At 46.7% G+C, this 18,978-nt stretch overlaps 1 protein-coding gene and 1 long non-coding RNA gene across 2 annotated transcripts in view; one reads left to right on the forward strand and one right to left on the reverse strand.

Annotated features, from left to right (window-relative positions):
- The window catches only part of LRFN2 (leucine rich repeat and fibronectin type III domain containing 2), a 201,181-nt gene that overhangs the window by 32,322 nt on the left and 149,881 nt on the right, over positions 1-18,978 (reverse strand). The window contains exon 2 of the mRNA XM_061398095.1: positions 8,616-10,040. Within this exon, the coding sequence (XP_061254079.1) occupies positions 8,616-10,015 (1,400 nt within the window). The 5' untranslated portion in view covers positions 10,016-10,040. The remainder of the gene's footprint in view (positions 1-8,615; positions 10,041-18,978) is intronic.
- LOC133236224 (uncharacterized) lies at positions 9,350-11,723 on the forward strand. Its single transcript, XR_009732793.1, has 3 exons — positions 9,350-9,430; positions 10,728-10,860; positions 11,525-11,723. It is a non-coding gene; the product is annotated as an uncharacterized LOC133236224 (long non-coding RNA).

The following is an 18,978-nucleotide window of genomic DNA, read 5'->3' on the forward strand; positions in this document are numbered from 1 at the left end:
GAGTCAGTTTTCCCCAGTCACATGGTCCCACTTGTGGACTGTCTGTGTCTAGTATGACCCAGAGCTGCCTCCAGGGCTCAGTCATGGGTACTTAGGGAAGGCGAATGCCTTGGGAGGTCAGCAAAAACCCTTAGATAATTAGAGAGCTAATCATCTGATAATAATAAAAAAAAGGCAAGACACTATTTCATAGCCAAATTCAAATCCTGATTTATCCATGGTTTGGGATTATCCAGGCCTCTGCTTCCCCTTCCTGGTATGCAGATTGTTGTTTGTCGTTGTTCAGTCACTAACCGTATCTGACTCTTTTTCAACCCCATGGACAATAGCCCACCAGGATTCTCTGTCCATTGGATTTCCCAGGCAAATCAAGTGGAGTAGGTTGCCATTTCCTTTTCCAGGGCATCTTCCTGACCCAGGGATCAAACCCGCCTCTCCTGAATTGCAAGCAGATTCTTTACTGCTAGGTTCCAGAGAAGCCAAGGTATATAGACTGGAACCTGATGGTTCACACACAGCTCCCAGCTCCCAGGGTTTCTGCAGGACCATGGTGTCAGTCAATGGTGACCTGTCAATGACATGTCCAATCTGGTTGGACAATTAAGCCTTCACCAAGGTCCCTGTCTGTGACCTCAGGCCCTGGGCTCAAACCCCTATGAGACAGGGCACCCTAACCCTGGGAGGCAAAACGCCATGTGGCCCCAACTGGCAACTGGTAAGCATATTGTCTTGATCATGGGATAATAAGCCTTAAACAGAGTCACAGACCATCAGGGTGGGATTGTTTAAGTCAAACGTTACAGTCAGGCTGCCCACTGGGCATCCCTGGTGTGGAATCAGCTTGAATCATCCTGGTACAGGCAGCTTGCTACCCTGTGGCAGCCCTTGTTTTGTCTGCTGTCGGGCAGCCCTGATGTTCACTTCCATTCTGTTCAGTTCACCAGATATTGACCCACTAGCCTTCGTGGGCCAGGTCTCGCTAGGAGCGGGGGATACGAAGATGAGTATGCATGAGTGGCACATGTTAGAGAAGAAGAAAGATACAAGCCAAGTCCTTCTGCAGCCAGACGGAGAGCAACGAGAGAGGTATGTACAGGTGCTGCTATTGGAATTTTTTTGTTGTAATGGGCTGATGCCTGCTTTAGAGTGTGTGTGTGTTCTCTTCTACTCGTACGTTCTGTGAATAAATTAAAGGATATATGACTTCTTTCCCAAATCCTGTCATCACCAACCTCCGTCCATCTCACAAGATTCTAGAATCCCATTCTCATCAGTGGATCTCTGGATATATTGCCACTGGCGAAGATAATCTCTGAAGACTGTGTCTTCCTATAGTAAATGTGTTACAGCTCTGCTCTGACCAGCTCAAAATGACTCAGTGGTTAAAACTGCAACCTCCCATGATCTCAGCACTTGACTTCTGTTAACACAGCCCCCAATTACAGGAGTCTTTTGGCAGCTCCATCACTTTTCAGCCACAACATCCTTGAGATCAGCTAAAACTCTGAGCTGATGCCACACAAAACTCCCATCAAGCCAGATTCTCTTCATCTTAAACTATGGCAGCTGAGTTTTTGAACCAAAAAGAATAAGCATTTTCTGTGTCATTATCCATGTCAATAAGAAAATATTCTGAGCAGCACAGAATGGGGCAGGTGTGGAGGTACAAGCCAGAGGCTTTCTCCCATGTGCACAGCAATTTGTTAAGCAATCTGGCCCCAGGGTACCGGGCTGAGCTCTCTGGAGCTTCCCACTAGCTGCCTATTTACACACGGTAGTGTGTATTGTATCAATGGGGGTGGGGTGGGAGGGAGGCTCACGAGGGAGGGAACATATGTATACTTACAGGCGACTCACACTGTCGCGTGGCAGAAACTGACACAACATTGTAAAGCGATTATTCTCCAATTAAAACTAAATTTTTGGGAAAAAAGGAACTAAAAAATAATCTGGTTGACCAGTTACAAGCTCATTTCACAGTTTACGCATCTCCGTTTTGGCCCAAACTCAGGGTGGGGTTTTTGTCCACTGTCTTTGACAGTTGTGATGCACTCTGTTTACGGCGCTGAGTCACAGCCACTGGAAACCCGCTAGGATGCTTTCCAACAGCATCTACCACCCCAGAGGTTCTGGTCCACCTCCCCCATGGAGACGCGTGGGATGAACGCGTCTCATGGAGAGAATCTCGTGTCAGGAGGGATGTCACTGTGAAGGGCTGTCCTTGTGAATGATGAGGGAGGCAGATGAAAAGAACTACTGGGTCACAAAATAGTGAATATAACAAAAGAAAGACTCACGGATATAGAGAACAAACTAGCGGTTATACCAGTCGGGCGGAGGGGCAAGATTGGGATAGGGGATTAAGAAGATTAAAGATTTAAAGATTAAGAATAATTTAAACTATTAACTGCAGCCATGAAATTAAAAGATGCTTACTCCTTGGAAGGAAAGTTATGACCAACCTAGATAGCAGAGACATTACTTTGCCAACAAAGGTCCGTCTAGTCAAGGCTATGGCTTTTCCTGTGATCACGTATGGATGTGAGAGTTGGTCTGTGAAGAAGGCTGAGCACCAAAGAATTGATGCTTTTGAACTGTGGTGTTGGAGAAGATTCTTGAGAGTCCCTTGGACTGCAAGGAGATCCAACCAGTCCATTCTGAAGGAGATCAGCCCTGGGATTTCTTTGGAAGGAATGATGCTAAAGCTGAAACTCCAGTACTTTGGCCACCTCATGCGAAGCGTTGACTCATTGGCAAAGACTCTGATGCTGGGAGGGATTGGGGGCAGGAGGAGAAGGGGACGACAGAGGATGAGATGGCTGGATGGCACCACTGACTCGATGGACGTGAGTCTGGGTGAACTCCGGGAGTTTGTGATGGACAGGGAGGCCTGGTGTGCTGCGATTCATGGGGTCGCAAAGAGTCCGATACAACTGAGCGACTGAACTGAACTGAACTGAAACTATGAACATTTAAAATAAATAAGCAACAACGATGCATTGTACAACACAGGGAATATAGCCAGTATTTTGCAGGAACTATAAATGGAATATAACCTTTAAAAACTGTGAATCACTATGCTGTACATCTGTAAATTATGTACATCAACTATACTTCAATTAAAACATGAAAAAGAAAAGAACTGGGTCACAGTGTCCCCTGAAGACAACTCAATACCTGGGCATGATTTGGCCCCTTGGGAGTCCTTATGGGGTTCTGGCAATCGGCATTCTTTTCCAAGGGCTTACAGACATCTGTTGAGCAATCCTTTCTGGAATTTGGACTGTCCACGCCCAGCCTAGCATCCTATGCTTTATAGAATCTAGTCTTCAAAAGCAGAGTATCTGCACTTTTCCCATCTTGGGCACTCCTCTTTCTGTCCGTGCTGTCTCAAGCTCACTCCCGTGGGCTTGGAACCTTGGCTTGTATCCTCTAGTCCTCGGACGTGCCCCTTGGGGCTTGGGGACCAGAACAAATGCAGGGCGGTATGACGTGTCTCTGTTGGCCTCGGGTCCCTCCCTGAGTATTAGTCTTGCCCTTTCCACGTGGCCTGGATTCAAGTTCTATCTCTGAAACCTTGAGCCAGTTTCTTATATGGGAAGTGGAATAACGGTAGTTCTCAAACGCCAGGGTTTTGGGAAAACTGTTGAGTTCATGTGTATAAAGTCCTCAGAATAGTGCCTGGTTCAAACAAGCTCTCAATGCAAATTTGTAACATTATTGCTGTGGCCATTCTTGCCGGGGAAAGGGAGGCAATTTGGAAACTGTGGCTTTGCCTGCTGCTCTTGTCTAGTCTTCCTGCAGCTTCCTTCTCAGCCAGGAGGTTTGTCCTTCCAGCGACAAACATGGATTAAAAGCCCTGCCGTGAGCATCTCTGTATCGTATATTGCTGTTGTTTAGTTGCTCAGTCCTGTCCAACTCTTTGCGACCCCATGGACTGCAGAATGCCAGGCTTTCCTGTCCTTTACCATCTCCCAAAGTTTCCTCAAACTCATGTCCATTGAGTCAGTGATTCCACTGAACCATTTCATCCTCTGTCGTCCCCTTCTCCCCCTGCTTTCAACCTTACCCAGCATCAGGGTCTTTTTCAATGAGTCAGCTCTTCCCATTAGGTGGCCAAAGTATTGGAATTTCAGCTTCAGCATCAGTCCTTCCAATGAACATTCAGGGTTGATTTCCTTTAGAATTACTAGTTTGATCTCCTTGCTGTCCAAGGGACTCTCAGGAGTCTTCTTTAGCACCACAGTTTGAAAGCTTCAATTCTTTGGTGCTCAGCCTTCTTTATGGTCCAATTCTTACATCCATACATGATTACTGGAAAAACCATAGCTTTGACTACACGGACCTTTGTCAGCGAAGTGATGTCTCTGCTTTTTAACATGCTGTCTAGGTTTGTCATAGCTTTTCTTCCAAGGAGCAAGTGTCTTTTAAATTCATGGCTGCAGTCACCATCCACAGTGATTCTGGAGTCTAAGAAAATAAAATCTGTCACTGTTTCCACTTTTTCCCCATCTATTTGCCATGAAGTGATGGGACTGGATGCCATGATCATAGTTTTTTGAGTGCTGTCATATTCATCTTCGGGTAGAAACCTTTCTGCCCCTCGTGTGAACACGTCGCTGTTGTAGGCTGAGCATATCACAGAGCCAATGTGCAGCCCGGTTGGTGTCTCTTCTTTCCCGTGGGGACAGTTCACTTTCTAAAAACCTACTGCTCTTCCTTGGAGTCTCCTATTTGTCTTAACAGCCAGTTGCACCGTAAGGACGAAGGTAGAATGGCCACGGTGGCTGAATTTCGGAACTGAAGCCAGGGGAGTGACCTTGGGAGAGTTTAATTCTCTTGGTCTTTTATACTTCCTGATATGTCCAGGAGAATGAAATGAGATGCTTACTCCTTGGAAAGCTACATGTAAAACCCACAGTAAGCTGGTAAAAATGTTGTCTAGTGATTGCCGTTACTATTAACTAGCTACAGACTCACACTGTCCTTTTCCTTTAAATTTTGGAAATCCGGCTTCTTAAAGATTGAGCTGTGTATCTAACCTTCCTCTTCCCTTTGCCCCCCAGGAAGGCAGACAAGATAATGATCTCACTCTCACCATTACTGTTACTCCTACCCCAATTGCTAATAACAACAACAATAATCACTTATATGCCTGAACACTTACTACATGCCTGCACGATTCAGAAAGCTTTCCATGATGTTTCTCTTCTAATCTTCAAGACCTCAATAAGGGGAAGTCAGCACTGTTATCTGCATTTTTCCCCTAAGCTTCCTGATGCTTCCATTTACTTTTCTTTATTGCACTTTGCTTATTACACTTGGCAAATGCTGTATTTTTTACAAATTGAAGATTTGAGGCAATGCTGCATTGAAGAAGTCTATAGGTGATGTTTTTCTAACAGCATTTTCTCACTTCATGTCTCTGTGTCACACTTTGGTAATTCTCTCACAATTTCAAATTTTTTTCATTATTATTATACTTGTTATGGTGTCCGTGACCAGTGATCTTTGGTGTTACTTCTATGATTCTCTGAAGGCTCAGATGATGGTTGGTATTTTTTAGCATTAAGGTATTTTTTAATTAAAGTATGTACATTGTTTTTTTAGACATAATATTATTGCACATTTAACAGACTACAGTATAGTATCAGCATAACTTTTATATGCACTGGGAAAGCAAAAAATTGATGTGGCTTGCTTTATTGCAATATTCGCTTTATTGCCATGGTCTGGAACCCAATCCAAAATATCTTCAAAGTCTGCCTGTATTTCTGTTTATAAACCTAGTGTCTCCAAGATCTCAATCACCAAATAAAAGTGGTTTGAATTCAGCTTTGAGTGACTTCAGAAGCATAACTCCGACCCCTCTGGGGGGTCCTCCCAGGATTTCTGAGATGCCCCAGGGAGGGGCTCCATTTTGGCAGTCTTGGCTTTCTGCCACCTTGATGCCAGCGTCTCTTCCCTTGCAAACTGCATTTCCTTTCATCCTATGCCTGTGTAGGCCTCAGAGCTGGGAGCTTTTCTCCTTTACAGTTTATATCAAAGTCAAAACCATATAATAAATTCACAAGTGAAGAAATATACTTATTTTCAAAAGGTCAACCTTACACACTATCAAAGAAATGCAAATTAAAACAAGTTCCATTTTTCACCTATGAGATTGGCAAAAATGAAAGTAATTATATATCTATAATTGGCAAGGGTGTGGTCAAAATGGGTACCTCTCACTGGTGAGAGGATAACTAAGTGTTTATATGCAATCTATAAAGATCATTATTTACCTATGAAACCAGTAACTCAACCCCTAGGAAAATAGGCTAAGGAAATCACTGAAGTTTTGCATAACTATATTTATGTAAAAAGATATATCCATTGCTGCTTTACTACTTTTTTGCTTTTAATACTGAAAAATGGAAACAGCCTAAATGTTGAAAAATAAAAGATTGATTAAATAAATTATGTTATAGCCAAATGAAAAATATTTTAATATCGTGAGATATAAGCAAGGTACAATGTTGAGTGGAAAGAATTAAGAATCAAAAGGACACATTAGATTAATCATGAGTATTGTTTTAAACTGAAATAAAACTTAGAGATCAAATGCTCTGGTTAACTATGAGTGGTGGGATTACAGGCAATTTTCCTCTATTTCTTTATCATTTTGTCAATGTTCCAGATTTTCTACAAAGACTATAACTGTTGTAATCAGAAAAATACATATGTATATTGTTTAATTTTACATGTATGTCACATATATAACAATATGTATTATTTAATTTCATATATATATATATATGTGAATGCATATACTTCAGTTAAGTTCTACTGCTATTTTCTTTACATGCTGAGAAGGAAACTGCCCCCTAGACAAGCCACATATGTGACGCAAGATAAGGGAAGTTCCTTGGCTCCACCAATGTCCATGGGGCTCCTACCCTCCATCTCATTTGGTGAATAAATGCCTTTCTTTGTCCACACCTTCCCATCCAGAGACCTATTCATCAAGTGAGAAAATCAGAGCTGGAAGAAACCTCATCAATGGATCAAGGTTCTTGAGCTCTCTTGCACCATGGACCCTTCAGCTGTCTGGTAAAGTCTATGGGATCCCTTCTCAGAATAATCATTTTGAATGCATAAGATAAAACACACAGGATTTCAAAAGAAACCATACATTCCTTGAACTGTAAGACTCTAAGCCACATCTGTCATGTTTAACACAAGCAGGAATCTGGCTGCAAAGGAAACACACCTGTGGTCAGACCCTGACCCTTTAGCTTGGATCCATTATTTGATGGAGCCTTCCTTCTGAACAACTTAAGCAGTTCTGTTGCAGCTTTTGAGTCTTCACCTCCCTTCTACTAGCCTAAGAAATGACCCTTTGATCCTCACAGCAGATCGACAAAGTCAACACTATTGTCTCCATTTTACAGATGAAAAGACTGACACCTGGAGAGGTCAGGACAGCTGGGCAGGATGACCTAATACTCACTGGCTCACATGACCTGCTCTGGTTAATCAGAGCTCATCCAGGACTTTGGTGGAACAACTGGGACAGGGAGGCTCTTCTTCTAGGGCTGCCCAGAGGAAAGAGGTATGTGACGGTGAAGCCAAACCCAGAAGAAAAGAAAACTTAGGGAAGCAAAGAAACTGAGTGCAGAATGCTTGTGGGCCCTTTGATCTAGCTGGGTCTGAGGCAGGATGCTGAGTTTCAGTTATCTCTGCCTGTTTCTTCTTTCAGCCAGTGTGGGCTTCCCTGGTGGGTCACACCGTAAACAATCTGCCTGCAGCTCAGAAGACTCAGGTTTGATCCCTTGGTTGGAAAGATCCCCTGGAGAAGGGAATGGCTATCCACTCCAGTATTCTTGGAGAATTCCAAGGAGAGAGGAGTCTGGTGGCTACAGTCCATGGGGTTGTGAAGACCTGGACACAACTGAGCAACTAAGAGTTTCACTTTCACCTGCAGACTAAGTCAGGCATGGATTATCCCCATTTTACAGATGAGGAAAACTGAGGCAGGGCAAGACAATTAAATGATTAGCAAATGGCAGAGTGATGATCTGAATTCTACACTTCCTGACCTTAGCCATGACTGCCTATGAATCTAGGTGAAGGCCAGATTCATCCTTCGTTGGAGGAGTCAGATCCTCTGGCCAAGAGATCTCCTTATTGTTATTGTGTGTCCTCCATCTAAGGCTCAAATGTGGCTGATTCATGTTGGTTGATGTATGACAAAAACCATCACAATATTGTAAAATAATTATCCTCCAATTAAAATAAATTAATTAATTTAAAAAAAAAAAAGAAGAAGAAAACTCGGAGCTCATAGTCATTGAGACCACCTACCACTGCCAGACCTCTGGGAGGCACCATCCTCCCACACACACATCTCTTCAGGCTGCACATGTAGGGCACCCTCTCCTGAAACTTGTACATAATGTTCATTCTATTTCCCCTCACCTGCACAAATGGCACAGTGTGTCCCTGGAATCGCACAAACACCTCTGGGGGGTGGGAGTGGGGGGCGGCATCGGTAGGAACAGCTCTAAACCCACCCCATAACTTCCTCCAGGCCCATCTGGACACCTCCCTGCATTGCAGCAGCCTCGGCTCACCTGTAAATCAGTACCTCATCGTCGGAGCAATTGTACTGCAGCTGGTACATTTTCACCCGCGGGGCAGACTTGCTGACCGACCACTTGACCAGGGCCGAGGTGGTGGTCACGTCAGACACCAGCACAGCCCGTTCCGGGGGGCTTTTGGGAGGCTCCCCGCCCCCACTTCCTCCACCTCCGCGGCTGGTCTTGCTGGAGCCGGTGATGTCCGAGAGCCGGGACTTGGGGGGTGCCGCCCGGCTGGTGCTGTTGCTGAGGTGCGGCAGCTGGACGATGGAGACCTCCACCGTGGCCGTGGCCTCCCCGGCGGCGTTGGCAGCGATGCAGGTGAAGGCGCCGCTGTCCTGAGACGTGGTGATGAGGATGTCCAGGGTGCCATTGTCATACACGGCGGTCCTGGAGGAATTCCCCACCAGGCGGTCATCGGGGGCCACCCAGTGGATGAGGGGGCTGGGGTCCCCGATGGCCTTGCATTTGAGCGTGGCCGCCTGGCCCTCCAGGACAAGCAGCTTGTGCGTGTGCTGGGTGATGAGCGGCGGTTCGCACACAAACTCCTCCTCGCGCACGTGCCAGAAGTAGCGGCCCTTGAGGCCCCCCGGGGAGCCGCACGTCTCCAGGTCGTCGTCCCGCTCCAGCCTGCGGAGCCAGAGAAGCTCACAGTTACAGTGCAGCGGGTTGCCCCCGAAACTAAAGGACAGGGGTGGGGCGAAGGGCGTGGCGGTCAGAGCCGAGGCCTGGGAGCGGGCGAAGATGGGGTCCGGGGGCAGCTTCTGCAGCCGGTTGGAGGTGAGGTCCAGGCGGGCCAGTTTCTGCAGGTCGGTGAAGGTGCCCTCGGCGATGTGGTCCAGCAGGTTGTGGTCGAGGCTCAGCTGGTGCAGGTTGATCATGCGCCGCACAGAGCCCCAGGGCAGCCCGTGGAGGTTGTTGTAGGAGAGGTCCAAGTCCTCCAGGGTCAGCAGGAAGTCCTCAAAGGCCTCCTCTGCGATGCCGCCCAGCTGGTTGTTGTTCACGATGAGATGCTGCAGGTTGACCAGGCCGCGCAGCGTGTCCTCCCCGAGGCTGGGCAGCCGGTTGCTGTCGAGGTGCAGGGAGCGCAGGCTCTCCAGGTCCAGGAAGGAGAAGGGCTGGATGTGACTGATGGTGTTCCTGGACAGGGTCAGGTCCACCAGCCCCGTCATGTTGGCGAAGTCCTGGCGGCCAATGTGGATGATGAAATTGCCACCCAGACGCAGCTCCACTGTCCGCCGATCAATGTCTGGCGGCACGAAGAGCAGCCCCTTGGAGGGGCACAGGGTCCCCAGTGACTCAGACAGGTTCTGACAGACGCAGTACTTGGGACAGGCGTCGACCACAGCAAACGCCATGCCAAATGCCAGCAGGCCGCCAAGCAGGGTCTCCATGGTCTGGTCACTCAGGCCGTGGTGCCTGGAAGGGAGGGACACAAGGTCAGGATTGGGAGGCGACTTCCTAACGCCCTCACCTGCAGCGCCCACTCTCACACCTACCGGCTGCCCTAGGGAGCAGTGGAGAATGGCATCAGCTCATGCAGGAGTGATCTCTTCTAGCAATCCTGCTGATAACAGTTCTAATGTTTCCTTTCTCCTTAGCTCTTATCGCCTTGGAACAGCTTACTTGATTTTCTTATTAATTATGTTTATGGAATATTTTCTATCTCCCCAACTAGAATATCAGTTCCAGGAGGGCAGGCCCTTTTGTCTGTTCTGTTCATTGCTCTAATCACTTCCCAGGTGGCTCAGTGGTAAAGAATCTGCCTGCCAATGCAGGAGACACAGGTTCAATCCCTGGGTTGGGAAGATCCCCTTGAGAAGGAAATGACAGCCCACTCCAGTATTCTTGCCCAGGGAAATCCCATGGACAGGGGAGCCTGGCGGGCTACAGTCCTTGGGGGTCACAAAGAGTCGGGCACAACTTGGTGACTAAATAACAACAGTTCATCTAGCACAGTGCTTGAAACACAGTAGGTGCTCAATACTTGTTGGATGCATGGATGGATGGATAATTCCATACCAGTGGTTTGTCTAGTAATCTTTGGATTTGAAACGTACATTATAGCAGCCTTTTGAAGTGGTTTTGCCTTCTTAACTGGATTAGACTCACTGTGAAATCAGATTGGACCGGCATTCCCTAAGAACAAGAAGGTGGACAAGCTATCCCTGGGAGTCGCCAGGGTAAACGGGGAACTGGCTTTGGATAAATTCTTTATCATGGAGAATCCACAGAATGGGTAAGTCTCTGGGAGCTTAGGGGAGTGAAGAAGGGGATGGGATGGGAAACCAAGGCATAGACTTCTTCTGAGCGCTCAGTACGTACTGGTCCCCTGCCCAGATCTTCGTACACATCACCTCATCTGGGCTTTGGGAGCACCCTTCACAGGGAAGGACTTACCAGTGTATATAGATGAGGACTTGTCCATCTAAGGAGCCTAAGAACCTCCTTCAGGTCCTTATGAAAAAGTCACTTTCTCACCGAGGCCTTACCCTCTGTGCACATCCCTCTTCCTTGCTCTGCTTTCTCCTTGGAATCAATCACTATCTACCTTACTGTATATTTCGTCTATGTGTCTTGTTACCGTTTGTCTTCTTAAATGACAACAAAGCTCCAAACAGTTGGGACTTGTTTTTAATTCACCACCGAATAAAAGGCCTAAAGCGCCGCCTGGCACATAGAATGTGCTTTTGCAAGAATGGCTAACCAGGGAAGGAAGGGATGGGCTTTGGTTCAGGTCCTTGAACCTTAGAATATTATAGGTTTCTCACTATTCCATGTTGCACGCAGTGTGGCTCTATTTACGTGGTGCTAAAAACATCCACTGAGCTGGACTTTTGGAAAATCGCGCACACTGGTTTTGTTGCATCACACAGACTAGCACTTCTCAATTTGCCTTCTAGGAGTGTGAATTGGGTTCTACAAGGAAGACGCCTAAGGCCAGTGAATTGGGAAGTACACCCTCTCTTGCGAAAGCTCTCTACACACTAGCAAGTTCCGAAGGGTTGAGAAATTCTGTGGCAGTAAAGAAATTTGGATTAATGTTTAATGCCGTGTGGCTTCTTTTTTTAGTTAAATATACTCCTTTTTTGCATAACAACTATTAATATCTTGAGAAAGCAGAGCTCCATTGCTCTGTTTGAGGAGCGCAGATGCAGACAACTAGCTGATACAAAAAAAACAAGATATATAGTAAATTTAAAAACCCATTCTAAATTAATTTAGAATAATTAACATATTTATCAGTCTATCTTCTATGAAATATGAGACATCTCTTATATAGCAAGACTTTTTTTTTACATCTCAGTAAATATTTATGGTTTTCTTAAAAAAATGCTTTGTAAATAAAAAAACCTATTCAAATTGAATATTACTTTACTGTGAAGATTTGAATTCCATCATTGTATCTCCTTAAAGGTAAATCTCCCACCTGAGATCCTTTAGGGCTAGAAACTTACTCTACATTTCATCTGTAGGATTATTCCTGAATAACACTGTCTAATAGAAATGTACTGTGAGCCATAAATGTAATTTTAAATTACATACATATTAAATTACATTTAAATTATACACCCCTATTAAAAATGTGAAAAGAAACAAGTGAAATCAGTTTTGATCAGGTATTTAATTTAGCCTACTGTATCTAAAATATTATTTCAATGTGTAATCAATACAAACAATTATGAATGAGGTGTGTAGCAATCTTTTTTATTTGTACTAAGTCTTCAAAATCTAAGAGTATTTAACACTTACAGAACATTTCAAGTGCTCAATAGCCTTATGTGGCTATGGGCTTCCACACTGGACAGGACCATTAGAGCAGGGGTTAGCTAAGTGTATTCCAAGGGCCAAATATAGCCTGCCACCTGTTGTTGTCAATAAAGTTTTATTAGAACACAGCCTTGCACATATCTGCATATTGTCTATGGCTTTTTTTTTCATGCTACAATGGTGGGAGTAAGTAGTTGCAACAGATAGAACGGGGCCAGCAAAGCCTAAAATATTTATTGTCTTGCCATTTATAGAAAAAGTTTGCTTACCTCTGTTCCACAGGATATCTCTCCTTTTCATCTTCATTATGGTCACCCTCATTAAAAGTCTTTGTCAACATACCTAATTCCATGCAACTCTGCTCTGAAGTCCCGTGAGCAACTGCCCACCTTTCCAGTCCCTGCTCTCGCTGACCTCTTCCATGAAGGGTACCAGCCTGCCCTGACCCTGGTACCACCCAGCCACATCCACCCTAGAGGTGTCTGCCTGCCACTTCCTCAACATGCAAATATGTCTGACCTTCTAGGTTCACACTTAACTTAGTCCTAATAACACAAACAGGAATCTTCTCCATCTACATTGACCTTCTTCTTATCTTTTTGGCATAAGAACAAGTCTTTGCAAGAGCTGGTTCTGCCCATTTTTTCACTTTACTTCTCCCAACTCTCTCTCCCTTTGTTCTTCTTGCTCCAACTACATTCCACCTCTTTCACTTATAAATGCCAATCTGCTCTTCCTCTGGGACTTCCTCCTTGCTCTGGTCTCTTCCTGGCTTCTCTCCCACCTCCACTCCTGGCTAACCAAACTCCTAGTCCACCTCTAGGCCCAGCTTAAACATCACCTGCTCCAGGAAGCCTCTCCAAAATCTAGACCAAAACAGACCCTTCTGCTATTTGCCCCTTAGTACCCTATAGTCAAAAAACCTAGACAGCACATTAAAAAGCCCAGACATTACTTTGCCAACAAAGTTCCATCTAGTCAAAGCTATGGTTTTTCCAGTACTCATGTATGAATGTGACAGTTGGACCATAAGGAAGGCTGAGTGCCAAGAATTGATGCTTTTGAATTGTGGTGTTGGAGAAGATTTTTGAGAGTCCCTTGGACTGCAAAGAGAGCCACCAGTCCATCCTAAAGGAGATCAATCCTGAGTATTCATTGGAAGGACTGATGCTGAAGCTGAAGCACCAACACTTTGGCCACCTGATGTGAAGAGCCGACTCATTAGAACAGACCCTGATGCTGGGAAAGATTGAAGGCAGGAGGAGAAGGGGACCACAGAGGATGAGATGGTTGGATGGCATCACCAACTCGATGGACTTGAGTTTGAGCAAGCTCCAGGAGATGGTAAAGGACAGGGAAGCCTGGCGTGCTGCAGTCCAGGGGGTCACAAAGGGTCACAAAGAGACATGACTGAGCGACTGAACGACAACAACCCTATACTTGTCTTATGTATCACTCACCATACTTACATAGTTCCTTAATCACTTACATGTCTGCCTTCCTAGACCGGAAACTCCATGAGGCAGGGAATGTATCTATCATGTCCACCTGTCACTGTATCTTAGCACCAATACCACACCCACCTAATAGTAAGTTTCCCAATCAGTATGGAATGAATGAATGAGTGAATGAACTATGGTACTGAACCCAGTGAATTTCTGGCATTGTCACTGAGTTCTGAGTTCTGTATCAACATTGGCCAGAGCCAACACTCACTTGGCTAATCAGCTGAGAAAACCATCTTTGTTGGGTGGCCTGGTCACACAGAAGCTTCAGAAGCATCTTCTGCCAGTCATCTGCTATGCTCTCCAGGTTGGCTCACTGCGGTCATAGAATATGCCTCTGGCCACTGCATCTGCTCAAGGAGAGGTGAGAGGTATCCCCTATACTCACGGGGGACACAGGGACAGCAACAGTCACACCCAGGAGGTCCCTCGATAGTTAAACTGGAGGTGGCTGCATGCCTGCGTGCATGTATGTATGTGCATGTGTATGTTTATGGAGGAAGGGGACAGGGTTTGAGAAAGGCATCCTCCTTATGAGCTCTTGTCACACTGCATTGTCTTTTTCTTTTAAATTTTTTATTTTGTATTGGGAGTGTAGCTGATTAACAGTGTTGTGATAGTTTCAGGTGGATGGCAAAGGGACTCAGTCATACATATACATGTATCCCTTCTCCCCCAAACTCCCCTCCCATCCAGGCTACCACATAACATTGAGCAGAATTCCCTGTGCTATACAGGGGGACCCTGTTGGTTATCCATTTGCAATATAGCAGTGTGTACATGTCCATCCCCAACTCCCTAACTATCCCTTCCTCCCATCCTTCCCCTCTGGCAACCATCAACCCTGCATTTTTGGAGGCTCAGCAGCGCTTCCCAACGTCTCCCCGTCATAGCACACATAGCAAACAGTAATAATCATTGTCAGGTACACGCGAGTTCAGGGCCGAGGCTGTCGGTGGCCTGTGGGGGTATCTTCCACTGCCCCTCCAGATCCTCTCTCCACCCTCTCCAACCCTGCCCTGTGTCCTGGAAGGCTGACCAGTATGGCAACATCAGGGTCACGTGGACTGACCGCCCTGTGCCACGGCATCCTTGTGCCTTTCAGTCGCGCCTCCATTGGCTGCCCTCTGGGAGAGAGTGACAAGGCATCAGCAAGCAGGAAAGATCTGGACACTTTGGGATGCACGGAGCCCATGGTTTAAAACAGTTTCGTCCTTGAAAATTATGCTAAACAAAACACAGTTGTTTTAAAAAAAAAAGTTTGTTGAGGATTAACAAACGTCTAATGAATTCAAATCAATGACATAATAGAGCTGGGTAAATATATTTTAAGAAATCAGCATGGAAGATTACTGACAGAGAAGTGACTATTGAATCTTAATTAAAATTGTATTCTGAGAACTGTCACTTAATATATTACTCTCATAGCCAACAAAAAGCAGCTTAAACCCCAAGTTGGGAGGGAGGTGAGAGGAACAGGGTGAATAACAGGCAATTAGTGCACACCCTAGGGGGCAGAGGGCTCTCTCTTTTGAGAAGGGATTTTAGCAAATGCTAGAAGGAGCAACCCAGGTCCCTCTTAGCATCTCGGAATGGTGTAGGTGGTGGAGGGGACCACGGAGGGGTGGAGATTAGGAGTAGAAGGCTGGGATCAGGAACAAAGAAGCTGATGAAAGCAGGCAGGAGGGGCCATAGGATTATTTGTGGGCAAAACTGAGAGAGGTGCGTGGGGATCTGAAGGAGGCTGTGAAATGGATGCTGGTATCAAATGTCAGAATCAGCCTTCATGGGAAGAATCCATCTGCAAGGGAGCCAGACCTTGTCTGCTCAGAATGTCTATGAGCCAGGACTGGGGGAAGGGAGGGGCGAGTGGGGAAAGTTGCCAGAGAAACAGAGGCGATGAACTGAAGAGGAAGAGAAACAGTCTTCTTTGGACCTACAGTGTCTGAGAAAATCAGCACATCTCTAGGAGTTTACCCAGGGTAGGAACGGTGTCTCCTGTCTCCTTCCCTAGGTTCTGCACTTGGTTTTCACAACTCTGCAAGGTGAGTGCTTAGGCTGGCCCAACGGTGCTCTTGTGTAATTAGAAAGAGGTGTCCCCACTGGCGGAGAAGGCAATGGCGACCCACTCCTGTACTCTTGCCTGGAAAATTCCATGGGCGGAGGAGCCTGGTGGGCTGCAGTCCATGGGGTCACTAAGAGTCGGACACAACTGAGCGACTTCACTTTCACTTCTAATTTTCATGCATTGGAGAAGGAAATGGCAACCCACTCCAGTGTTCTTGCCTGGAGAATCCCAGGGACGGGGGAGGCTGGTGGGCTGCCATCTATGGGGTTGCACAGAGTCGGACACGACTGAAGTGACTTAGCAGCAGCAGCAGCAGTCCCCACTGGGCATTTGGACTGGCTCCTTAGCTGAACAGATTTGTCCAGTGAGTAACTTGCCCTACCATACCTGACGACCTGAGTATTGCTACCCCTATTTTAACCACCAGGAAGGTTCAAAGAGATTTGGACCTGCCCAAACTCTCCCAGCTCCCGCAAGAAGAATCAGAATTTGAACTCAGGAGAGTCTAGCTTCGGGCCATTCTAATAGTAGAAGAGGAGAGAGAAGAACCTGATAGAGAAGAGACACTCCAGAGGCTTCCACGTGCCTGGTGTACATAGAAACTGGCTGCCTCTACTACGAGATTGCTTAGTAACCTGGGACGGCCCAGCTGTTCAGCTAAATTTGGGCACTTGTGTTTCCTGCTTGGGGAGGAGCCTAGAAGGAATGCTGGTGTTCTCAGAAGCTGAGGCTTCATTGGCTCAGGAAGACCCACCTGTCAGGCCCATCGGTAGTGAGTCACTCATGTACACACACACACACACACACACAATGCATGCACACAATTAAATATACTGGCAATGAATTTAGAGTTGTGGAACAAGGCTGGTGGTTTGTACAGAATCTCCAGATGGGATTTTACATTTAAAACAAAAGGGAAAAAAGAAAGATGAGGACAGAAAGGGAAAAGCTAAGGGACACGGCAGACAAGGTGGCATAAAATGAAAGTTCGCCTTCCTTCACTTGATGTGGAGACCACAGACTTCCCTCCCCCACTTCCCCAGCCCCTGGGCCTTGCTTCCCCGTCAGAACCACCTCAAGCTGTTCCAGACAGAAGAGGCAACATTTAGCAGATGGCTGGCACGATATATGTGATATCTCTCCACCCTGATTTCCATTTAAAAGATACCTTAGCAACCAGCCGAGGAGCCACTCGCCCCTGGAGCCTGTAAATCAAGTAAGATGCCTGTCTCTGCTTCAGGTAAAAAGAAATGGCCCCTCCAGGGTGCTCCAGGCTGATGGGAAAGTGTGAATTAATAAGAGTGGGAGGGGTTTGAATCTGCTAGGAGAGGCAGCCGCCTGCGCTTTGCCCTCGCAGAGAGCTGGCTGCTCCCCATAAATCACACCACTCAAGACGAGCTCTGAAGGGACCGACTCTGGAGCCAGGGGACTAGAAAAGGAAACTTGATTTCCAGACATGGGCTTCCAGAAGACACTGCTTCTCTGGTCTAGGAGTTGCCAGGTGGGACCCTGCCCCTAGCCTGGGGTGTGGTTCCAGTTGGACGCTTCAAGCCCTGCCCTTGCTCCAGGCCCACCACCTTCCAGGCCCTCCAGAAGTAACAGTTTGGGGCTTCTTCTAAGGGTAAGAAAAATGAGTTAGTATCAGAGAACTGGTATTCCCCATTCCCCTCTCTGATGCTGACGTGTATAGGAATCCTTCTAGAACCTTGAGAAAGAAGGGAGGGTGCAAGTTCAATGAAAGTGTTGGAGAGGAGATAGCTCCTGACTTCAATGATCTCAGTCTGATCAGGGAGGCATAGTCTTTGACCTCATGCTAAGTTGCTTCAGTCATGTCTGACTCTGCGACCCCATGGACTATAGCCTACCAGGCTTTTCTGTCCTTGGGATTCTCCAGGCAAGAATACTGAAGTGGGTTGCCATGACCTTCTCCAGAGGATCTTCCCGACCCAGGGATCGAACCTGCGTCTCTTATGTCTCTTGCAATGGCAGGCAGGTTCTTTACCACTGGCGCCACCTGGGAAGCCCAGTCTTTGACATCAGGCAGCTTCAATTTTGATTACAGCTTCTAGTTTGAAGAGAGAGAAGGAGAGAGAGAGACAGAGAGAGAGAGAGGCAGAAAAAGCCAAATTCCCAAGGGATCCCTCTGCCCTTGGAAGGTCCAAGTTCCATGGCTGCAGAAAGACACCCACACAGGATGGGCAAAAACATTCCCTGTGCTGTCCCCGGGCAAAGCCACAGAGACAGAAACCACATCCTGAATCCCGGGACTGCTTCATAAACTGGAAAGAGTGGTCTTAGACAGCAGAGGTAACAGGAAAGAAAAGGGGAAATGGAATCTAAAACATCCGAGGGCAGATTGAGCCCATTTAGAGTCTGTGTAAACTTCTATTGTGCAAGGTAAGCAGTTGTTACGGTAAGTAAGTTATTAAGCTCAGAACTGCTTCCTCTCTGTTCTGGGTGACAGCACTCTGCCTCCGTGTTAAAGCATCCCCGGTAGCTTTCATTGTATTGCAGTGTAATTACGTGTTTCCCTGTCTTCTACCCCATTCACCTGGGAACCTCTTCTTGGCAGGGACTGTATTTTGTTTAGTTCTGAATCCCCAGTAGCAAGGCCAGTACCTAGCACTGAGCAGGCACCGGGGACATTTGAAGGGAGAAGGAATGAATGAATGACCAAATGAATGGATGGATGAGTGCTCCAGCATACACCCTGGCACCTTTGACACTCTGTTCATGCCCTCTTACTGCAGAAGTGTGCTCACTCCCATCTGGGGCAGGCCAGGCAGGCTGGGGCAAATTCATGCCCTGGAGAGCAGCCCCCCAACCAAGGCCAGCAGCGGGGATGAAGGATAAACCCCTCAACTTCCTCACTGGTTGGGTGGGATGACTCCAAACACGTTCTGCACAGTCTCCTTCAGGTCCCCAGTGAGAATGAGCCCTGGCGGCCCTTCTCAGTAACCTGCTTCTTATACAACCTGTCCCGGCTCCTCATCTCACCTCCTCCCCATTTTCC

The sequence above is a fragment of the Bos javanicus genome, chromosome 23 (assembly GCF_032452875.1).
Source record: "Bos javanicus breed banteng chromosome 23, ARS-OSU_banteng_1.0, whole genome shotgun sequence".
NCBI classification, from domain to species: domain Eukaryota; kingdom Metazoa; phylum Chordata; class Mammalia; order Artiodactyla; family Bovidae; genus Bos; species Bos javanicus.